This window comes from Crocodylus siamensis, chromosome 3 (genome assembly GCF_052110815.1).
Source record: "Crocodylus siamensis isolate JL-2025a chromosome 3, ASM5211081v1, whole genome shotgun sequence".
Lineage (NCBI taxonomy): Eukaryota > Metazoa > Chordata > Crocodylia > Crocodylidae > Crocodylus > Crocodylus siamensis.
In genome coordinates this window covers 3,861,591-3,886,002 of record NC_143397.1, presented here as the reverse complement: position 1 = coordinate 3,886,002, position 24,412 = coordinate 3,861,591, and the positions used below count along the sequence as shown (strand labels likewise).

General features: G+C 47.7%; 2 protein-coding genes across 8 annotated transcripts in view; one reads left to right on the top strand and one right to left on the bottom strand.

Moving 5' to 3' along the window:
• The window catches only part of UBAP2 (ubiquitin associated protein 2), a 124,950-nt gene that overhangs the window by 6,300 nt on the left and 94,238 nt on the right, over positions 1 to 24,412 (bottom strand). For 6 of the 7 annotated variants that reach the window (XM_090037601.1, XM_090037603.1, XM_090037600.1 and 3 more), the window contains exons 18-23: positions 23,597 to 23,663; positions 21,650 to 21,845; positions 20,394 to 20,485; positions 19,365 to 19,415; positions 2,682 to 2,760; positions 1,083 to 1,297 (exon numbers count right to left, since the gene is read on the bottom strand). In XM_090037601.1, the coding sequence (XP_089893727.1) occupies positions 1,083 to 1,297; positions 2,682 to 2,760; positions 19,365 to 19,415; positions 20,394 to 20,485; positions 21,650 to 21,845; positions 23,597 to 23,663 (700 nt within the window). The remainder of the gene's footprint in view (positions 1 to 1,082; positions 1,298 to 2,681; positions 2,761 to 19,364; positions 19,416 to 20,393; positions 20,486 to 21,649; positions 21,846 to 23,596; positions 23,664 to 24,412) is intronic. The other variant, XM_090037599.1, reaches the window with a different exon arrangement.
• Positions 5,720 to 12,756, top strand: LOC149867937 (interferon type B-like). Its single transcript, XM_090037596.1, has 2 exons — positions 5,720 to 5,834; positions 6,893 to 12,756. The coding sequence occupies exon 2, from the start codon at positions 7,523 to 7,525 to the stop codon at positions 8,081 to 8,083; it is 561 nt and encodes a 186-aa protein (XP_089893722.1). The 5' UTR covers positions 5,720 to 5,834; positions 6,893 to 7,522; the 3' UTR covers positions 8,084 to 12,756.

Genomic DNA, 24,412 nt, shown 5'->3' with positions numbered 1-24,412 from the left:
ACAACAACAGAGGAGCCAGCATCACCCAGGCATGTTTTCAGGATTGTGGCCCCTGTGCTTGGGGAGCCTGGCTATCGCTTGAGGTTAGCTCTAGATGGGAAAGAGCCTCCCCAGGCCACCATGCTTCCAAAACACGCAAGTAAAGCCCAGATTCATGCCCAATACAGACCCCCCATTCACACACGTGCCTGGAACACCTCCTCCTGTCCCTGAGCACCTTAACATCTGCTCTGCCACTGCCTATCCCCTTAACCCAGTGGAAGCCAAATCTTTTTGACAGACATACTGCAAAGTGAGCCACCCCCTCTTCCCAAGGATCACTCCCACTCCCTGGCTGATCTGCTTTCTACTCCCTGCTCTACTCCCTCCCCAATCTGCCACGTGCCCCACACGCAAGCTGCCCATGCTATCTGCACATGTGCCAAGGGTTGGCCACCTCTGCCTTGCCCCATTTCCCAGCCACCCACCTCTCCCCGACCAGCTCCTAGCAGCAGGGGCTGCAGCTGTACTACTGGCTTCAAACTTGTGATATGCAGTGAGCCCCTGCCCACTGTAATTCCTTCAGCTCCCGCGGATTAGCTAACCATGTCCTGCAGCTTTGTATCACTTCAAACAGGGACATCCAACTCACCCGGCCCAGTAGGCTGGATGAAAGACAGGGCCGGCCCGACTCCAAACCAGACTGGGCCCTATGTGTTGGATCTAGTGTGCAGGGCTGGTCCCACGTGGGCGCTGCACGCAGCGTGCACCTTAGACCAGCCATGAGTGCTGCTTGGATCCAACATGTGGGACTGGCACACCCCATGCAACGTGCACCTCGGACCAGCCCCATGCTGCATGCAGCGTACGCTCCAAATCTGCCTCGTGCACTAGGTGTGGTGGCTGGGCTTAGCATATGGTGGATTCATGACATTAGAAACCCAGCACTTTAAAATCTCTTCCTGTCTTCTAGGAACAGTCTCCTCTCACACATCCAACCTGGCAGGAGAGGGGCAGCTTTCAAGGGCCAGGACTAAAATGACAAAGCTAGACAGGCGCACCAAGGAGAGCCGGCAGCACGCGGTTTTGCATCCACCACTTACAAACATGGTGGGTCCATACTGGAATGCGCTGGGGACTCCGGGCACGCCGGCGTAATAGGGTAACCCAGTGTAGCTGTACCCTGGGGGCAGCGTTGGGTTGAGGAAGGGCTGCTGAGTTGTGTGGTGAGTCTGCGTCTGGTTCTGCTGCGGCTGGGCCAGGGTGGTCGCTGGAGCAGGGGAGGCAGAATCCCCGCGGCCAAATTTCGTTACGTCACCTGCAAGAGAAGCCATCGGAAGCTACCATTGCAGAACCTGCTGCCTCCTGGGCAGTCGAGCAACTGGCACAATGCTACCCACGGGCCTGCTTCTGACATTCAAGAGGGAGCATGCTCCGAGTGCTGAGAGCTGGGCCTGGGAGTCACGTCCCTGGGCTGTCACCAACCCGCTTGTGACCTTGGCCCCAGGATAACTCTCTGCCCTGATGACAGAGATAAGGATACTTACCTCCCGCCAGGCACCTGAGGGGCTCCATCAAGGTGTGTTAGACCACTGCCATTAAAAGATGCTAAAAAGCGGAAGCGCTGCGAGTAGCCAAACAGCGAATGGCTCGCTGGGTTAAACAGTGAACTGGGTTAGGTAAGCCTCAGGCCTGAGGGAGTTAGGGCTTCTGCAGTGACTGGCATGTTTTTGTCAGTCTACTTATTTGCCAAGCATGACTGAGTAGGTCTCTGGTTCCTCACACCTCCAGGGGTCTGGAGACAACAGGTGAAGGCCAGGGGAGCAAGGCGTGCATCTGGAGCCACCTTACTAAAGAAGTAGGAAGGGAAATGTGGTTATTAGCCCACCAACAGCCTCCTGGTTGCACAGGGGAGTCCAAGCAGGAGTCCCGCATACACTGGCTTTCTGGAAGAGCCTACCGAGAAGCATGCGGAGACCAAATGAACGTGCCTCATTCCTCCTCTGCCTGGCTGCCCACAAGTGGCATTTAAGGCCTGCGAGGAACTGGACTTGGCAGGGGCAATGCAAGGCTCCCAATACTCGGGTCAAAGATTTCCCATCACAACCTGATGGCAGTCTGCAAACTGCAGACTGACAATACTAGCGTCATGATTGTGTGTGGGCCTGGACCTGGGGGGCTGAAGGGTAGGGGTGATGTTCTCCAGCAGCACAATGTGACTTGTTTTCTGTGCACACCACAGGCAGAAGAGGTTGAGTGAAGCCTACAGGCTCTGCCATAATACAAAACAACAATAATGTAACAGGTGTGAAAGGTCAAAAAGGACCTGGCACCTGCACTCGGGTGAAAGAAGCACAAGCTGACTACCAAGAAAAAAAAAGTTTGAGGGAACTTGCTCCACTCCCTAGAGAGAAACAAATCCTTGCAGACACTTGGGGATGGGCCAGATGCAGGGAGCTTTGGCATCTCTGCACTGATGGGTTTTGGAACAGTCCTGCTCACATCTTACAAGATAAGATCACTTGCCAGAAGCTAACATGAGCCCCGCACAGCACCTCCTTTCCTCCAGCTAGCTGGGATGGGTGAACTACGCTGCCTGCAGGGAGGAGGTGGTGAAGGCTCTTTCAGTTAACAACAGTGTAACCTACAATCAGAAATCAACACCTTCGCAGTGATTACCCTCCTCTCGAGTTAGCACTGACCTGAGTATGGGTTGTTAGCAAGGCTCCCATCTCTGCCTGTCAAGGTTGCAGGAGCAGGGAATGTAATTCCATAATAATCCTGAGAGAGAGAGAGAGAGAGAGACAGACAGACAGACATTTATTAACACCCAAAGCACCAGCATCGCAGACATGCCAACTTGCAGGCAGACAAAGGTTCATGAAAGCAGAAGCAGCCGAACAGATTTGGGCTGGGATGAGCCGGTTTGTTTTCTCCTCCCCAGACGCATGCAAAATAAGGGAAGCCTGGGCAGAAATTTAACCGGAAGCCTGGCAGACCAGGACACAGCGAGCGCCCAGGACTTCCCATTCTCTACATGCTGTTGTTTCCTGGGCATCATTTTGTGCTTTCCCTGCTTTTAAAACAGCTCTTCAGCTGGCAGAAAATGCTGCAGCCCTTTCACATGCACAGTCGTTGAACAAGTGCCAACGTAAGATAAGAAACAGAACAAATGTGAATACAGGTTGTCAGAGAAAGCTGCCAAGGAGGTACAGTCAAGACGATTCCTCTAGATTATTTCTGGTACTGTAGCACCCACTAGCAGAGCCTCATTGCGTCTGGCGCTGTACAGGCAGAAGGGAAGATGCTTGCCGCTGCGTACAGCTTCTGGTCTAGGCTGACACGCCAGGCCGGGACATCAGAAATACAGACAGCCAAGAAGCACTTGGCAAAAGTAACTACACCGGTGAGTTAGGGGGGCAGGGAATAGGCAGACAAGGTAACCATAACCAGCCCACCAGCACCACGGCCTAATGGTCACAGGCACCTACAAAGCTTTTTTGCTCCTCCAGGGACAGGGCAGCTTCAACCTGGAAGAACCAAGTCCCTCAGAGCGGCTTCCCAGGGCTTCTGCCTCGGCCACTGCCGCGTGCTGGGGAGTTGCTCCTTCCAGCACGAGCCAACATGCTGTTGCACACGCAGCTCAGGACACTGCCGAGCTATTTTGCTCTCAAATACCATTTCCTGCCCCTTTATCCCTCCAAAGTCCATCAAGGACTGCTTTGTGGGTCTTTGCCTCGATGCATCAGCTTCACAATTTTTCCACGCACCGCTGCCCCCAAATACACAGCTTGCTCTTTTGCCTGCTGGGAAAGTCTTCTCCTCCACATTGCGAATCGCCCCTCTTCTCACTTGAGTTTGGAGGTGTTATGAACTTGGTCTTATTTGGAAAGCCATTAGCACGCTCTCTTCAGCCTCTTCTGCATCAATGAGGAAACGAAGGCAGACAGAATTTAACAGAGCCCCAGGGGACCAACTGGATGCTTCCCTGCATCTTAATACGTTGCCATTTATCATTATCCTTCGCTTAGCACCTTCCAGCTACTTCACAATCCCATGCAACAGTATCGTATCTGAGCCAACAGGAATTAAACCCCCACAAACCGCTATCAAACCCTCTGCTGAAATTCTAAGAGCCCCCGTCGTACTGAAGTGATGCTTACCCTGACTGGCTCTCTACAAGCACACGTGCGCACACACAAGTCGGGCATGGTTTCAGAAGAAAGACATCAAAATAGATATGATCTGAATCTGCGCGCTCCAGGCCTTTGGGGAAACAACAAATATGCAGCCACACCTACACAGGGACAACTCCAGGGAATACAGGTGGCGAAAGACTTCAGTCCCAACCCGATGCCCATCAGTGCAACCGAGGGGAAAAAATACCTTCCCCTGTTGTCAGGAAATAAGTCACGGGAGAAGCTGAAAGCAGCCAATTATCCCACAAGGAAAATACCAATTGCTCACAAAGAAAATTCATGTCCGCTCACTCTGGTATTTTGGGGGCCCTAGGGAATGTAAAAGGGCACGATGGGCTTCTGGTAAGGAGTTTGCTGCATCATAAACAGACCCAAGCAATGGCCACACAGTGTTAGAGGATGGTTTCAGACTGGATGCAAGGAAGAATTTCTTTCCAGTAAGGTTGGCCAGAACCGGGAGCAGACTCCCCGAAGAGGTGGTGCAGCCCCGGCCTTGGCAGTCTTCAAGAGGAGACGGGACAGACGCCTGGCTGGGATCATTCGATCTCTGCAGTACTCCTGCCCAGAGCAGAGGGGTTGGACTCGATTTCTCAAGGTCCCTTCCTGCCCCTCATTTCAATGGTTTCTAAGGGTCAAACAAAGCTGAAGTAGAGGGCTCGCTATAGCAGAGCGAAGGCAGCAATGTAGTCACACAAGAAAATGAGGAACTCGAGGAAGTTAATACTATTGAAGCAACGCAGCATTGCCTCAGCAGGCATGGTCTGATGGGACGACAGCGACTGTATTACAGAACAGTTAGCTATGAACTTAGTCCAATGGTGTCCGACACCACTGCTCCTCAATACTATCCAGAGAAACCCCTGGACACACAGGAGTGATGTGGAAGTGGCTGCAGAGAACAGGCACACCTGGCCCGACAGGAGCGCCGCAGCAGTCAGGCTTCGTGCTCTGCCGTGTTAGGAACGGTCAAGAAAATACAGGAGCTGGGAACTGCCTGCACATCTGCATCAGTGCTGCTGGCCAGGCAGAGCAACACTACAGGCCACAACCACTGCCTCAGGGACATGTGCAAGAGTTGAGCTCTGGGGGGGGAAGAAAATGCTTCCCTGCCTCATACGCCTGGCAGTTACTCACTGTGGAAAGGCTCCTGGAGGATGAAAATGTGCAACAATTTCTACTGCACGGCTCCAGGCATTTAACTGAATAAGTCGCGCCAGCAAAAGCTTCCGCCATCGACGCTAATGCACAGGCGGTTGCGCTGCTATAAGAAGTGGGGCCTGTGCTTCACCTACAAATGCACAGACATTTGTCCTACTGAGGGCTGGATTCCCACTTATTCCCCAGATGCTTATTTATCTCACAAACACGCTTTAAAAAAAAAACAAAACAGGACAGTAGATTAGCCATTTTAATCCAACACTTCATAAACAATTTCATAAGTCTTTTACTTTAAGCTCTTTGCTCCTTGTTGTCGTTCCTCCTGAAGCTTCTCGGGGGGGGGGGGGGGGGGGGGGGATCAGTTTCACTTTTAACATTGGCTCCTTTCACTTTCCAGATCTCATGCAAGCCGCATGCAGACACAAATGCAGAGGGGCAGAATGAAATCCCAACAAAAAAAAGTTTGCAGGGACTTTTCTGCTTTACAGTATGGAAACAGTAAGTTATTGTTATGAAATATTTTTAAAAGAAAACCTATGCTTTAGGGCACCAGTACCTGACAGTCATCTGTTAGCTATAAAGTGAACCCTTCCTTTCTGGTTGACTTCATCCCTTTGTAAGACAGGTCTCAGGGTTTCGAAGGACCTTGATGGTCCAGTGTTGGCTTTATCGCTCTTTTGACAGACAGCACCTCCAGCATCAGGACCCCTAACTGCCCTTCACTGCATGCCCTGGCCATTTTGAAGGGGCCCAGGCCAAGCTGCAGAAGGGATGGCTAAGCAAAAGGCCCCAACGTGTGTTTCTGAATACCCGTAGCATAAACCTTTGCTGATGTAACTACTTGCCGGTGACCAAGTTAGTAAAGAACAAACAATTAAACAAAGCACAAGGCTTTACAAGAAAATAAGGAAACACCATACATTAAATAATCCATATGCACTATATCACAGCTCCGTCTTAAAATATCAGCAGCAGTAATCAATGTAACCAAATGTATTACAAAGTTATTTTGCTATAATAAATATATTTAAGATAATTTGTAAAAATAAAAGCAGCATCAGAAAAAAACCCATAAATAAAAAAAACCAAAACAGGCCAGTGTTAAACCACATTCCACAGTGGGGGGAAAAAAGGAGATTAAAAACCCTCCCTCTTTCTTTCCCAAGGATAGAAGGTATTAACTAGTTACAATTTATAAGTTCACAAAAAAAAAAAATCTGGTTCAGTCCAGTTCCAAAAGTTTCAATAAAAAAAATAAAAGCAATCAAAAATCATTTATTAAAGTATTAAAACCAGTCATCTATAAATACAGGTATTGGCTCGAGGAAAATTTGGAAAACTCAAAAATTAACACCCCTCCCCCCCCAGTGCCACCCTCCTCCCACATCTCCAGTCTCCCCAGCCAAGAGAGGACAAAGTCTATGTTGTGGGGTCACAGGTAATCAGAGAGACTTTGGGGAAAAGTTTTAAAGTGCAAGCAAATAAGAGGTGGGCAGTAAACCTGTTTCTGCCTCTTATGAGTAGCCAACTCACAAGGTTACCTGTAACCTGGTTAGCACCCTCTGGAGCAGAGACAACACCATCTGGGAGGGGACTGTGCCAAGGGCTGTGTCACTTCAGGGCAGGACCACGTATCTGAGAAGCACTGAAAAGGACCCTGGCATCCTCCACAAAAAAAGTGATCACTACAGGATCAGCCATTACTTCCACTGAGGGCCTCTTGTACACAGAGCTGCTAAAGCCTGGGGATGAGCCAGCCACCTCCTGGATCACTAAGTGGGATTGCATAAGCAAAGAGAAATGATTCATGCTGATCGGAGGAACTCAGCCTGGCAGAAGACTGAATGTGAACACTGATCTTCTACCATTTGCAAAACCTAAGCGGTTTTGCATTAGGTACTGCATGGAGCGAGCAAAAGGCAGAGGTGAAGCCCATGGTGTCTCCTGCAATGCTGCAGAGAGATGTCCAAGAACACTGTGGAGGGAACGTGACCATGGTATGCAAGTTCCTGGAGAAATTACGTTGCCAAGAAGGAAAGTGAAAATGAAAACTGGGAAAATGAAGACAGGGAAATTTTAAATGATGAAAGGAAAAAGGGTCCAGCAGATAAATAGAGGGAAATGGAAGGACAGCACAGAAGCCAGCATCAACCAGCAGAGAAGCTGCAAGCGCTTCCACACAAGCAATGGCGTGCATCTCTATTCGAGCCTGGGGAGGCCTGTGGCAGATCTGCCTGGCGGCGCTATTACTGGCTCGCGTCACGGCGCTGGACTGCAGCAACTTTAAAGACCTACAAGAAGTGCTTAACAGGAACAGCGTGCAACTGCTGGGACAGGTGGCTGGAGCACTTCCTGAGGAGTGCCTGGAGGACAGGCCCACCTTCCGGTTCCCCGAGAAGGTCCTGCGGTCCAAGGCTCCACATAATGCCTGGATGGCAAGCTATGAAATCCTCCAGCAGCTCTTCAGTCTCTTTAAAGGGAATCTCCCTAAAACTGCCTGGGACATGCACAGCGTGGAGAGGTTCCTAAATGCAGTCCATGTCCAGATCAAGCGGCTCGAGACATGCCTGCCTACAAACAGGCTCTATCCGAGAAGCCAAAACAAAGCTATGAAACTAAAGAAATACTTCAGAAACATCCACAATTTCCTCCGAGAGAAGAACTACAGCAAGTGTGCGTGGGAGGTGGTCCGAATAGAAGCCAAGACCTGGTTTTACTATCTGGACAAGTTCGGAAACAGGCTGTAAAACTATGCACTGGACACTTCACTGCTTCAGGGCTTTGTGTCAAGCAGAGAAGTATGAGCGATAAACTACTGACTGGAGCTTCAGCTCCAATGCAGACTTTGGGACTTTCAGCAACTCTGCATACACTTGACTCCATTACTTGCCTGTGCAGGTACTGCACTGACTTGGTGGGACCCTGGGGAAGTTAATCAGTCCAAAGTGCTCTGAAGATGAAGAGCTACAACAGTGTTGAACTTTCCTTTATGTTACATGTACAGAATAGTCTTTGCAAGTCAAGAAATGATAGGAATATTTTTCTAAGAGTTATTTATTTATTATTGGTATTGTTAATATTTATCCTGTTGTTTGTTAAAAGCGATCAAATGTATTTATTTATTTATTTAATTTATAACTCTGTTTTCTTAAAGTAAAAGTTTGATTTTACAAAAGAAGTGATGAATCGGATGGACTTAATGCGTTCCGAGCACAATACTCAATGTTTTTGGTAAGTCCGATGTGACAACTGCGCGAAATTTAGCTTACCAACAGAAAGAAATGGGTGCCCTGACTGGGAATGGCAAGGACGAAGAGTATTCACAGAAACTGATGGCAAAACAGGATGATAAAGGAGGGAAATTAGATGACCACGGTGTAATAGGTGCACTCAGGGACAGTAACGCCCTAATAGAATAGCTAAATGAATTCTTTACATTGGTCTTTAGTGCACAAGATGCTGGGGAAATTCCCATGACAGATCAATCCCTTCTGGTTGATGGGTCGCTAGAACTGGACTGCACTGAAGTGACGGCAGAGGAAGTTTTAAAACAAATTGATAAACTAAACGCTATTAAGTCAACAGGACCAGATGGCGCTCACCTAAGTTCTGAAGGAATTCAAAGGTGGAACTGCAGAGTTGCTGAGCAATAGCATGTAACCTAGCGTTACAAACAGCCTCCGTGCCAGAGAACGGGTGGGTTGGCAACAGGATCAGAGGCGATCCTGGGAAACAGATCAACGAGTCTTACTTCCATCCCTGGCACATTGGTATAACTACATCTACACCAAAGGACAAAACCAGCAGTCCCACAGACAAACAAGATCTGCTGGGGAAAAGTCAACATGGTTTTTGAAAAGGGAATTGTGGAATTCTTTGAGGATGCTGAACACATGATAAGGGGGATCCAGTTCACAGAGTATATTTGGACTTTCAAAAAGGTCCCTCACCAAAGGCTTAAAAAACCTAAACCTGTGCTGCCACAGGATGGGAGGGAAAATTATTTTGTGGATTGAGAGCTGATTAAAGATAGGAAGCAAAGAGCAGGGCTAAGTGACAGCGTTTCAGAATCAAAGGAGGTCAAAAACAGGGTCCTGCAAGGATCTGTGCTGAGCCCAATTTTATTCAACATTTGCATCAATGACCTAGACATGGGGGTGCACAGCAAAATCCCCAAGTCTGCAGATGATACCAAAATATTCTGGGTAGTCAAGTCCAAAGCTGATGGAGAGGAGCTGCAGAAAGATCTCACCAAGCTAAGTGAGTGGGCAAAAAAATGCCAGATAAACTTCAGTGTTGACAAGTGTAAGGTAATGCACCTGGGGAAAAATAACCTCAAGAGGAGTACACAATGCTGGGTTTCATAGTTGGTCGGGTCAGAAGGGACCTGAGCAGATCATCAAGTCCGACCCCTGCCATGGGTTCTGTACTAGCTGCTCCAATTCAGGAGAGACGCCTTGGCTTCACTGTAGACAGTTCTCTAAAAACCTCAGCTGGATGAGCAGTGGCGACCAAGAGTCAATAGAGAGCAGGGCATCATTAAGAAGGGAACTGAAAACAAAACAGAGAACTTCGTCTTACCATTATACAAACCCATGGCATACCCAGACCTTGAACAATGCTGGCAGTTCCACTCCCTACATCTCAAAAAGGATGTAGAAAAACTAGAAAAGGCATAGAAAAAGGCAACCAAAATAATCAGGGGCCAGGAGCAGTTCCCATGCCAAGAGACAATAAAGGCTAGGACTTTTCAGCTTCGAAAGGAGAATGCTATGGGGGGGATATGAGAGAAGCTGTAAAACCATGAAGGGAAGGGTGTAGACCAAGTGAACAGAGAACTGTTCTTCACCAAGTCCCAGAATACTAGACTAAGGGACACCTGCTGAAATGAACAAGTGACAGGTTTAAAACTAACAAGTACATTTTTAATGCAATGTGTAGTGACCTTGTGCAATTCACTGCCAAAGGAGGTGATAGAGGCAGACAGCAGAGTCAGGTTCAAAAAAAGGGACTGGATTAATTGCGAGGGGCCAGCGAGGGAGATTATGCCTGGGGGCAATCAACACGGGTTCATTAGAGGAAGGTCCCGTCAGACCAAAAACTGGTGGCTTTCTACGACCAGGTCACAAAAGCCTCGGATGCAGGTGTTGCGGTGGACATAGTCTTCCTGGACTTTCAGAGGCCTTCGACGCTCTCACCCCATCCTCATTAAAAAGTTAGGTGACTGTGGTGTCGACACCTACACAAATGTGTCACCAACTGGCGGGAGGGCCGCACCCAGAGAGTGGTGGTAGATGGGTCATTTTCAACCTGGAGGGATGTGGGCAGTGGGGTCCCCCAGGGCTCGGCCCTCGGGCCGCACTGTTCAACATCTGCATCAGCGACTTGGACAGGGGGGTGAAAAGCACCTTGTTCAAACTCGCGGATGACACTAAAATGTGGGGAGAAGTGGGCACGCCAGAAGGGAGAGACAGGCTGCAACTAGACCTAGACAGGTTACAGGGGTGGGCGGATGAGAACAGGATGGGATTCAACACAGACAAGTGCAAGGTGCTGCACCTGGGGAGGAAGAACCAGCACCATACCTACAGGCTGGGGAACTCCCTTCTCGTCAGGGCAGAGGCAGAAAAGGATCTTGGAGTCATCATTGATGCCAAGATGAACATGGGCCGGCAGGGTGGGGACGCGGTCAGGAAGGCCAACCGCACCTTGTCCTGCATCCACAGATGTATCTCGAGCAGGTCCAGGGAGGTGATCCTCCCCCTCTGTGCGGCACTGGTCAGGCTGCAGCTGGAGTACTGTGTCCAGTTCTGGGCGCCGCACTTCAGAAGACATATGGCCAGCACCGAGAGTGTCCAGGGGAGGCCACTCGCATGGTCAGGGGGCAGCAGGGCAGGCCTATGAGGAGAGGTGACAGGACCTGAACCTGTTCAGCCTCCACAAGAGAAGGCTGAGGGGGGATCTGGTGGCCACCTATAAACTTGCCAAGGGAGACCCGCAGGCATTGGGAGAGTCCCTGTTCCGCCAATCACTCCTGGGAGTAACAAGGAATAACAGCCATAAGTTGGCTGAGAGTAGATTCAGACTAGACATCAGGAGGTGCTACGTCATGGTCAGGGCAGCTAGGATATGGAATTAACTTCCAAGAGAAGTGGTGCTCGCCCCTACCCCAGGGGTCTTCGAAAGGAATCTAGACAGCTACCTAGCCGGGGTCGTTTGACCCCAGTACTCTTTCCTGCCCATGGCGGGGGGGCGGGGGGGGTGTCTGGCTAGGTGATTTGCTCAGGTCCCTTCCGACCCTACCAACTACAATACTATGAAATTCCTGGATGATAACAATGTTAATAGCTACTGAATAGAATTAGGGTTACACTAATATATATTGTTGCCTATTGGACTGGCACCAATAAAAGGAAAATTTACATTATTGGCTATCGGCTTTTTTTTGGTCACTGTAGCCAATAACATTCTCCAATGATGCCTTCTGGCTGGGGGCCCTGGATGCCTGGGTTCCCTCCTGAGAGCTGGGGTGAACCCAGATACACCCCCATCCCCTCACCACCACTACTACTGTCAGATTTAGGATACTCATCAGTGATCGCTGACCTGCATGGGGCAGGACATCACACCACATCCATGAACTTTACTACCTCCATTCTGTAACCAGATCAGTTTCTTCCCTTTATTGCTACTGGAGACAGTCTTACAAAGTTCCTCCAGACCAGGGAGCCCATTTCTTTGGAGCATTTGCATGCCATCTTGTTGGTTCACTGGCCCCATGCGTGTCATGTAGGTAAAACGCAGAGCTGTTCATACTCGTCTTTCTGCAGATGCAAGTCTCTCAGACAGCAAGCCCACCTGGCACACCCAGCAGTAGACACAGACACGGAGGAAAGGTGAGGGTGCGGCACTCTACATTAAAGAGGAATACACATCCTTGTCAATTAGCACAGTCAGAGGAGGGGCACTCTGAAGTGCTTTGGGTTAGAATACAGGGCAGTCGGGGGGAAAGAGATTTAACGGTGGAGGTCGACTACAGACCCCCCGACCACGGGGAAGAGCGAGACCAGGAATTCTTAAGTCAGCTCACAGAGGTCATTAGGTCAAAGGACGTGGTCATCGTGGGGGACCTGAACTTTCCAGACATCTGCTGGGAAGGGCAGTCAGCCAGGTCCGACCGCTCATGTAGGTCCCTAGCCCAAATGCAGGACCTCCATCTAACCCAGGAGGTGCACAGCCCCACTGGGGAGACGCCTTGTTGGACCTGGTGCTGGCCACGGGTGACAATCTGGTGAGGGGGCTGCAGGTGCTCAATTACCTGGGCAACAGCGATCATCGCCTGCTGGGATTCACCATCCAGCACAAGGTGGCAAAGGCCGGCAGCAAGGCAGCGGCCCTGGACTTCAGGAAGGTGGACTTCAATGAGCTAAGGAGAATAGTTGGAGAGGCACTGAGGTCCTGGAGGGGAGGGGAGTGTCGGTGTCCAAGGAGACGATCCTCCAAGCCCAAAGGGAGGTAATCCCAACACGGATCAAAGGGGGCAGGAGGGCACAAAAGCCCCATGGCTCACCAAAAGCATCTGGGAATAGCCACCCCCCCCCCCCCCCGACCCCACTTAAACCCCAGGGGAGGCGCACCCAGGCCCAGGGAGGATCTAGTCAGGGAACGTCTGGCGGGACTGGACGCGTTCAAATCAGCGGGTCCGGATGATCTCCACCCCCGAGTGCTGAGGGAATCGGCTGAGGTCATTGCGGGACCCCTGGCACGGCTGTATGGGCACTCGTGGTGCTCTGGTGTGAGGCCAGAGGACTGGAAGAGGCGAACGTGGTTCCCATCTTCAAAAAGGGGAAGGAGGACCCGGGAAACTATAGGCCAGTTAGTCTTACCTCAATCCTGGGCAAGTTTTTTGAGAAAATTATTCTGGCGCATGTCCACAAGGGGCCCAGGGGGGCGGGGGGGGGATTATAATTAGGGGCAACCAACACGGGTTCATTAGAGGCAGGTCCTGTCAGACCAACCTGATGGCCTTCTACAACCAGGTCACCAAATCCTTAGACCCAGGGGTAGCAGTGGACATCGTATTCCTGGACTTTTGGGGAGGCCTTTGACACTCTCACCCCATTCACATTAAGAAACTGGGGGCTGTGGTGTCGACACCCACATGGTCAGATGTGTCGCCGACTGGCGGGAGGGCCGCACCCAGAGAGCGGTGGTGGACGGGTCATTTTCAACCTGGGGGGATGTGGGCCGTGGGGTCCCCCAGGGCTCAGTCCTCGGGCCTGCACTGTTCAACATCTGCATCAGCGACTTGGACGAGGGGGTAAAAAGCATCTGTTCAAATTTGCTGATGACACTAAGATGTCCCCACTAAGATGTGGGCATGCTAGAAGGGAGGAATAGGCTGCAATCGGACCTAGACAGGTTACAGGGGTGGGCGGATGAGAACAGGATGGGATTCAACACTGACAAGTGCAGGGTGCTGCACCTGGGGAGGAAGAACCAGCACCATACCTACAGGCTGGGGAACTCCCTTCTCATCAGGGCAGAGGCAAGAAAGGATCTTGGAGTTATCATTGATGCCACAATGAACATGGGCCAGCAGTGTGGGGACGTGGTCAGGAAGGCCAACCGCACCTTGTCCTGCATCCACAGATGTATCTCGACCAGGTCCAGGGAGGTGATCCTCCCCCTCTATGCGGCACTGGTCAGGCCGCAGCTGGAGGACTGCGTCCAGTTCTGGGCGCCACACTTCAGGAGGGATGTGGACAACATGGAGAGAGTCCAAAAGAGGCCACTCGCATGGTCAGGGGACAGCAGGGCAGGCCCTACAGGGAGAGGCGATGGGACCTGAACCTGTTCAGCCTCCACAAGAGAAGGCTGAGGGTGGGATCTAGTGGCCTGTTACAAACTAGTTGGGGGGACCAGCAGGCTCTGGGGTAGTCCCTGTTCCCCCGAGTACTATCAGGAGTGACCAGGAATAACATTCACAAGCTGGCAGAGGGGAGATTTAGGCTAGACATCAGGAGGCGTGACTTCACAGTCAGGACAGCTAGGATCTGGAACCAACTTCCAAGAGAAGTGGTGCTGGCTCCTACCCTGGGGGGCTTTAAGAGGAGGCTGGATGTATACCTTGCTGGGGTCGTTTGACCCCGGTACTCTTTCCTGCCATGGCAGGGGGTTGGAATCGATGATCTGCTCAGGTCCCTTCCAACCCTAGTAATTATGAAACTGTGAAACATGGCCCCTTCGTCTGAAGGGTCAAGTCTGACACCCGTAGATGAGGAAGAAGCTATGGTGGAACAAGCAAGACTAAGGCTCAGTCTGACTCCAGGTGAAAAATAAAAATGGGGCTCTTTTAGGCTATCAAAAGCCACAGGGCCAAGCTCAAGCTCTCCTTTTTCCCTTCTGCTAATAGGCAATGACAAAAATTAATCCGGAAAAATGGAGGGGAAAACCTAGAAAAGTTACTAACCTGCTAAAAAACCCCAAATGGACAGAAAGTGGTTGTCTGGCCAGACAGACTACAGTATGCAAGACCACAGAAACTCTCTCCAGGAAGAGACAGCTGAAAGGAAATCAGGAGCAGGAAGTATGCACCACTCTGTATACGCCCTTAGTGCCAAACGTAAGGAAGAGGACACATGTACACTGTATGGGTATTGCTCAGGACAAAAAGGTATCTGAGACTGAGCACGTGTACAGGGACAGGCACAGCAAGTCGAAACATGGCACTGCTCCACAAGTGCACGACCTGCGCCTCCCCTGGGGTTTAAGTGGGGTCAGAGGGGGGGTGGCTATTCCCGGATGCTTTTGGTGAGCCATGGGGGCTTTTGTGCCCTCCTGCCCCCTTTGATCTGTGTTGGGATTACCTCCCTTTGGGCTTGGAGGATCATCTCCTTAAGGAGACTCTCCTTGGACACCGACTCCCTTCCCCTCCAGGACCTCAGTGCCTCTCCTGTACTAGTAAATTGCATTCATGTCTATTACTCCAGTCCTCAAGGGCATTTAACTTTTCTTGTATAACATTGTTCTGCCTCTGTACAAACAGCATCTCCCAAACATGTCATAAAATCCAAATTCTTTTGCATTCACTTTCTGTGGTAATATTTTTAATGAACATATTAATGCCTAAGCTCAAACCACAATCCTCGAGCAATTCCTAATAACCACTTCCTACCCTCACAGTTTCCTAATCAGCATGACCCACTGTAGTCTCACTACTTGGATTGTAATCAGTTATAATAATGCAATATTCTCCTCCCTTCCCTCCCCCCAAAAAGATAATTTGGTATTGCCAGCCTTGGCCTAGGCCACGTTACAGAAGTGTGGCCAAGCGGAAGGCCCTAAGGTCTGTTTCTGAGAGACCATAGCATGAACCTTTGCAGATAGGACAATTAGCTTCATCAGCAAAGTAAAGGAAGCCATCTACATGTCTAAGTAAACCAGTAATGAGATGAAATGAAACAAAGCACAAGGCCTGTAAAGAGACATTATAAAGGGAAGACCATACATTAAACAATCTAAATACGCTATATGATAGCTTTATCTTAAACAAGTGGTAGTACTGACTGATGTAACCAAACGTATTAGACGTTATTTTGCTGTAATTGCTATGTTTTTGTTAAGATGCTTAGGTCACCTGTAAAAAACTAAACAGCCTCAACAGAAAAGACCATAACTAAGATAAGGAAGAAACAGGACAGTACTGAACAGCACTGCATAATGGGGAAGGAAAGGAGATAAGAAATTCTCCCTTTTACTTTCCCAAGGATAGAAACTCACTAGGAGGGACCAGAAGGGTTTGGGAGAGACCTTGTTTCCCCTGGCGCCCCCCCGCATAACATGGAATAGCGGCCACAAGTTGTGGGAGAGGAGGTTTAGATTACACATCCGCAAGAACTACTTCACAGTCAGTGCGGCTAGGAGCTGGAACCAACTTCCAAGGGAAGTGATGATGGCTTCTACCCTTGGGGTCTTTAAGAGGAGGCTTGATGCCTACCTGGCTGGGATCATTTGAGCCTAGTTTTTTCTCCTGCCCAGGCAGGGGGTCGGACTTGAAGATCTACAAGGTCCCTCCCGACCCGACTCCTACGATTCTATGAGTCTATGATGAAATCCTAACTAACTGACACCTTCCATTTGCACAAGAGATCTGTTTCAGTCCAGTTCCAACAGTTTCACTGAAACAAAGACATTTAAATAAAACCAAGCAGAGGCCATTTATTAAAATATAGGAACCAGCCACCTACATATATGGGAACTCGGCTGGAGGGAAATTTGGAAAACTCAGCAAATTCAGCCAATCTGCATGCCACCCTCCTCCAATCTCGAGGAGGGTGCCCAGCCGGTAGAGGTGAGAATCTATGCTGTGTTGTCAAGGGGAGCCAGATGGACTTTGGAATAAATGCTTGTTTTTGTGTTTTGAAGTGGAAGCGAATAAAAGGTTTGGGCTGTAGACCCACTTCTGCTTTTTTTTTTTAATTAGTAGCCAACCCACAAGGTTAGCTCTGATCTAGATAACAGCAGGTAAAGAAACCTGGTCATTATATGGCAACCTCCAACTAATACTCTGCAAAGTTCCCAGTCATTGAAGTGGCCAGGTTCTGGAGCCTCACTAATCGGAGTGGTAGAGGCAGCAAAAATGAACTACTTGCAAGACGGGGCTCAACAAATTCATTAAAAAAAAGATTATAACATGAGGCTTGTGACAGCAGGGAAACCGACTGCATGACCAAGAAGGTCCCATCCAATTCTAATGCTAGGTTCTTGTGCTTTATCATTAGAATACTGGATCCATAAGCATCCTAAATCATTGGATTCTGATCTCTCAAGGTGTCTTCATTGCTATTAAAGGTCAAATCTGATGTCACCTTCAACCAGCCTGACCCATCAACCAGCTCTCTCAGCCTCTCTCATACCTCACAGCCCACGCCAAAGCTACCCAACTAAGTGCTGCTGTGATGGAGCACCCTCTAAATTTAAGGGATACAGGTTGCAACTGTGTTGGTCTACAGGCAAAAGCAATCTGAACTGGCAGAGATGATAGATCAGCTAGATAGTTGCAAAAAAATTCTAATAAAAAAGATCTCACCTGTACCAAAGATTCTGCTTGCTTCTAAACTGAAGTCTGTAAACCACTCATCTCTCCTTTAGGAATGCAATGCAAAAGCGCCAGAAATCCAGAACAGGGTATTACAAGACTATGGGTCATAAAGTGCCTCTGCTCAAGACCTGCTCACTCACGTACATTCCAAACAGAGGAAAAAAGGGTACACCTAGATGGATGTCGTACACTGAACTTCAGCAGCACTGTCAAGGTCAGACTTGAGCGTTGCCGGAGTTCAGCTAACTGATTTACAGTACAATCAGTAAGCAAATGAGCTTCCTGTGCACCTTAAAAGCTGACCGTAACTATCAGTGTTGACATGGCTTCAGATACAGAAACAGGCAAAGACAGGTTTTGCAGTAATGCTCCCTCATCCCTTTTGCTGATTCTTCTTCACTAGCGCTGAAAGATTATAATCAATATTTTTAACACTCTCATCATGCACATCTTACCACCACATAATAGCAAAAATGATGGCATTTATGCTCATAAATTAACAAATTCCAATACCTCCAAGAGTCGAGACAAGCCAACCAGTGCAACACATCTTTCTAAAGAAGTTGGACAGATGGCCAACAAAACCAAAATACCCTCTAGCCATACAGCACTTCACTTTCATCTTCTGCTTTCCCTCACCCAATGGGGTCTGAAGGATGTAGCAGAAGATCTCCTGGACATTCTTCTTCTTCACAGAAGTTATCTACAGTCTATGATGCAAAATCATTACTGCTGAAATTACTAATCCCAGAGGGTTGCCTGCACATCATCATAACCTTATCCAAGTCAAGATTTGTCTCTCATGCCTTGGCCCCAGGAAGACAGTAAAATGTCCAGTTGGCCACCTGCTCCTCCCAGAACATCTTCTCCATTCTTCTTGGAGGATTCACAAAGAGGATCACACTACTTCCTTGAATGCTTGGGGATCTTTGTGCATGTGCTTGATTTTCTTGTCATCTGGGCTGAGTAACCATTCACAGACATGTCCTGTACATTTCTGTTCCATTGGGGTAATTGGATCTACAGAGATATCTTCCATAATTTCCATGTGGAAGACCTTGCAAAGACTAAGAAAAAAAAACTTTTAGTCATGTTGAAATCCTCTTCAGCTTCCTCTAAGGGTGACCTCCTGTAGGCTTTCATCTGCTGCCAGTAGTATAGACTGCTGCCTTAAACTCTTACTATCACCAACTGCCAAGACTTCTCTTTGATTTCATCCAGTTCACTGGTGGTCAATATCCTTTCTTCCTTGAACTCAGGGTGGGGACTGCTTTTCAAATCTGGCTGCACCAGAATTCCTCAGCTTCCCATAGGTTTCCCATAGTGTCTATATTTGCTCTTCCGATCCAATCTCTCAGTACAACCAACAACTTGCACTTCATACACATGAAGTCTCTTGTTGCTTCAGGCAAAGACTATGACGCTTTATTTCCTAAGTCATTAACAATGACCCATCATTGGCTACCAAAGTACTGAACTTAGATTTGCACCCTCAATGGAAAACCTCTCACGCTTTCCCCAGGCTCCATTCCCTATTGATTTATTGTGGTCGGTTGCTTGGTGAATGCATGACCCCAAGTCTCGTTTCTCAGAGACTTCAAACAGATTCTCAAATTTCATATCATTGCCAGCATCCATCAGGAAAGATTTCCCTGGTCACCAATGGGAAATGCCCTTTAATTTCAGGTGACCGAATTTGCAATATGGAAAGCTTGTAGTATTCGTATGTTACAAATCTAACAGCTTCTATGTATACACAGTTTGAAGATACCAGAACAACTAAAACACAGCAGCAGCTTATTGCAAGCAGGACATCCTCAGGGAAAAGTGCTAAAAATGCTTATGAGCTGAAATGGTTTGTGTTGGTTAGAACGATTTAGAGATGTTAACTCGTTTAACTTAAGCCATTTAGCTTATTTGCTTACCATCGGCAGCCTGGATTGTAGCATCTGGAGATCATCATAACCATAAATCTGCTTAAAGACAGATAAAAAAAACAACAACATTATAACACTCTTCTCTAGTATTGGCTAATTTGTGGTTTTTAATTTAAAGTTAATTCAGGTCTGAGTTAACCTATAAAGGCCAAAGATTACAGCAGATGTATAGTAGCAATGCCAAGGGCCAGTATAGTTAAGGTCTGGTTGGCATGTCATGCTTAGAACCTAATTTTCCAGTTACACCAGTGTTTTGAAGTTTGCACTCGACTAAAACACTCTTCAGTACCAGTCTCCCAGGTACAACTTACTGGTAATTGTCCAAATCATACAGCATTCAGTGACTGGAGTAAATCACCGCCTCTTGAAATGGCATCATTTACAGTTACTACTCCCCAGGGTACGGCACTCCAAGCCTCAGCAAAAAGACCTGAGAATCTGCAAGCTATTATCTGTTCACTTGTAAATTAGGCTAAAGAACGACCATCCCCTCGTCATATGCAGGGAGGTACAGAAGGAAAAAACCTGGCATTTGGATAGTTTCCAGCCTCAGAGAATAAAAAGGAAGGCTACTGAACTGTGACAGTCAGACAACACCAAGCCAGGCACAGTCCTTTAAGATATGAATGACCAAATCCACAGCCGGTGCCAAGCATTGCTACATTACCTAGCTCTAAGTCAGACACTTTATCCAAATGATCTTATTTTGATCAAAAGGGTCTAACCCTGATCCTGCTGAAGTTTCTGGTAAAACTCCTGTTGGATTTCAGCAGGGAGAATCCAGCCAATTACCAAGGGTTTTTATAAGCTCCATTTCAAATTTAGCAAAACTCTAGAAACCAGTTCAGAATATAATTTCACATACCCTTTCCGCACCTGGAACAAGGAGTCCTGGATTCCAGAGGCACCATGTGTCAACACAGAACATCTTGGCATAGACACAGCAGCCGGTCTGGAGGGGCCCACTTGCACCAAGGGGGTAAAGTAATGAAGGGCAGGTACAATGAAATTGCTTACTGGGTAGGCGGGCAGGAGTCCTCCAGGTCCCACAATATACTGGTTATGCAACAAGGGTGGTACACCTTGGGGCAGGTTGGGGGGAGCTTTGCCTGTAGAACCAAAATACAGAATATTTTAACACATCTTAAACAAAACCTTCATACCCACCCTACTGCCGCCACAGGCTCCAGCCCCAAAATGAGTTTGCCGACGAGCCCTCAAGGCTGCCCTATCACAGCTTCCAAAAAAGCAGGGTTTAGCTTGCTTGCAGGATGATAGCAAATGAAAGCGCAAGCTTGCAACAGGAAGAGGAAAAGGCCCAAGCAGTATGCAAGACACCTGCTAGGAAAGGAGACCAAAAGATGGGATCCTACAGGACCTCAAGTGCTGAAAACAGTCCCATGAGGTATCAGTCCTAGTTACATTAACTCAGCTCCCAGGTCTGCAGGTGTCTGAGATGATGGGAAGAATTAAGGAGATGACATCTCCTTTTCCTGGTCCCCTCTCAGAGGCAGAGGCCAAGCACCACTTTCATTGTCAAACTCACTGTTCTCGCTTCCTCCTCTGTCATCAACCAATTCCCTCCCCAAACCCTGGCAGCGGAATGAAAAGCACTAATCAGATCTGATGACAAGGCTGGTTAGTTCCCTTTTTGCAGTGCTTTACTGACTTCCAATACCGCCAAGCAGCAGAAAATAAATCTCTATAAAGTGGTGCTAAGAAGCATGGGGGAAGAAATGCACTTTGGTTTGGCCAGTAATTAGAAACTCCAAAGACAGAGTATGGGCAAGAAGGGTAGAGAAGAAAACCCTTGTGTATGTGATTGGACCAGAATGCCATTTAGTTGGCTTCTCTCTTGTACGGGACACCTTAACCTATCAATTACAGTGGACTCTGACACTGCCAAATGAATTTAGGCTGCAGAACAAGAGTGACACGTTGAAGCTAATAGTAATTTGCAACTAAGCTGATTGCCAACTAAGCAACCGCACTGGTCCAAACTTACAAAACTCAAAAGCAGCTCTGGTACCAGTCTCTACAGCTCTCCATAGATGGAACATGCTACAAAAGTGCTAAATATTACCTATCAAATATGCCCAACACAGAAAAGCAGGGAACTTTATTTCAGAGAGCAGCAATAAGGCAAGCTGAAAAATGAAAGTCTTTCAAGTATGTATATTTCTTAGCGTGGTTATTGCCAGTGAGGTGCTCAACTGACAGCCTGGCAGGTTGAAGTCCTCTTTCTATCCATGTGATCTGTTAATATTGCAAACCTGAAGACACTAAAGGGGCTGCCCGCGTCGTAGCAGCTGGCATAGACACACTGGTAACGCTCAGGCCAAGGCTGTTTGTAGTGTTCATACTGCTTGCCATGCTGACAACCGAGGAGGTGGTGCTAGTGGCTGAGGTTGAAGCAGTTGAAAATGTTGTTGAGGGCTGGAGCGAAGTTGTGTTCTCAACACTAGTATGCTGGAAAGGAGACAAAAAGAATGAGAATCGCCAAGCAAACCAGCCAGGCTGCAAGATGGTGATTTTAAAAACAAATACATCCAAATGTCTTAAGAAAAGGCTGGCCATGCAAGAGAAACCTAGCAATTGCATCTACATTATTCACATAAAGATTAGGCAATTCTGTTATAGACTGAAACTCCTTTGGGATAGTTTGTAGAAACCTACACCATGAGACTGAAACAGAAGGTCACTAGGTTTGAGGTGGAATTATACCCTGGAAATCAGATGACTTTGTACTGCATTTAATGTGGTCATTTTTGTTGCTGAACTGAATGTGCATCTGAGTTCAGATAACATTGCTCTTCTGCTATCCAAGGAAGAACCAAGAGGTTCACATACTCATTTTCAAAAGATGACACACCCAACTAATATACATTTCTCCAGGCCACTCACAAAAATCAAGAAAAAAATACAGACAAAAATCAAACTGTGATGCCCTTATCTGTAAAAGGAAGGGATATGTTAAATAAACTGTCATGCATGCCAGGTGTTACAGGATCACAGAACTGAAAAGGGCCTTCTGGATACCAGTCAGTCCCACCAAGTCTTAATCCTGTTAGTTAGCTGATCAAGTTCAGATTGTAGCACGGTGGCTTCACTATATTAATGGCAAAGCTAAGCTCAGAGAATGAGAAGCAGGAACTTCTGGCTGAATGAGACTGCAAAATACTTGATGCCTATGGATGGAGTAATGGCTTCAAACACAATAAACAATGCTACAAACCCCTATCAGGCAATCCTGGGCTAACTGTCACCAACCTGTACACTGCCTTCCAGGGCTGCATACACAGAAGCATCCCCCCCACATCATGGTGCAGCATCGCTCAGTTTAGAGCTCGGGCAACTGCATTTCAAACACTGAATATGAGACTGACTGCCTTGAACTGACCTGGGCAGGTGATTGCAATGCCCCTGTGATACATTCCAGAATGATGTATTATGTGGCATTTATCAGCCCTTGTCACAATCAGATATTTATCAGACCTCCAACCTTGTCATTTACAATCTGTGCTCCACAGTTTGGACAGTTAGCAGTAGCCTAACAGCCGCTGCTAAAAAAATAATTTTTAATACGGCTTGTGAAAAAAAAAAAAAGACTTCTTTGCTCCCTGACGTGAAAATGTGCAGTTATACTTGCTCAAAGGATATCAGCAAAGCTCAGGTTAGACCTTAAAAATGTCACTATCACAAGCCACCAGTGCTACAGGCAAGAACTAGGAAGCTCCCTTCTCCATGAGATTAAGCTCTTATCTGATCAACTATTAGTTCATGCACTGGACTCTAAAATGAGAGGCATTTTAAAATGTTACTAGGGGAAAAAATTAGCAGGAAGGTGGTTTAAAATAAAGATGAGGGTTGGAGGATTGTTTTTCAACCCCTTCTCCCCATCCCTTCCCTCCCATGAACTCATTGCCACAAAAGTTTGTAGAGGCAGACAGCCTGATCAGGTTCAGATAAGGACCTATACAAATTCAGAGAGGGATTTTTCAGCCCATACAATCATGGATGTATTCTCTGACATCCCTCAAACAACAGTGGTCGATGCCAGGGAGAGTCTGACAGGGAACGGATCATACTAGACCTGCCCTGCTCATATACTTTCCCTCTTAAGAACCTACTATTTCCCAGTGCTGGAGATGGTCAGACGGAGCATGGCACTTATGTTTTTAAGCTGACTAATAGCTGTTAAGATGTGAAATGGGACTTACTGCATGTGATGTACTCGAAGACAATGCTGAGGCAGAGGAGAGGCTGCTCTGATGATTGGAGAGGGAACTAGAAAGACAAATTGCGAAGCATTAAAGAACCACTAATTTAGAAAGTGAATTTCTCCCACCTGGATGCCTAAAAGGAACTTTTTTTTTTTTTTTAAAAACTACTTGTAAAACTTGTATTTTCCCTTTTTAAAGCTACACACTGTGGAGAAATGGTACCGCTATACAGAAAAAACAGTTCTGGAAGTAACAGCAACATGAAATCGAAGAGCTTCTTACAATGCAGAACAGCAATTCAGTTCCCCCTCCCTTTCACAGCACCATGAGGAAAATCACTGCAATGGATGTTTAAAACATTGCTCATTAGCAACTTGCAAATTCTGCACATATTGGGTGAATAATTTTTTTTTTTTTTACATCATTCCAAAAGTAACAATTCCACACCACTGCAACCTGCATGGCAACAGCCCCATTAATTAAGGCTCACAATATTAACCACAAGCCTGCCAGGAGTCTCAATCCCTCTCCTGAAGAATGAAAATCCAGGCATTCACTTGAACCACATGGGAAACTCAGTTTCAAAACCAAGGAAATTTTACACATGCATGCATCACAGTGCCGGATGCTTTGAAAAGTGCCCAGTGCTGCAACGCATGCAGTTGTATAAGCAGCAAAATGCATTATCCGTGCTGAGAAAATGGCAGTGGCACGCTTTTGAACTAAAATATCTTGGAGGTGCTTTAGTTCAAAAGCGCACCGCTGCTACTTCCCACACGCTGACGCGCCTTTCACCACTTATACAACTGCACG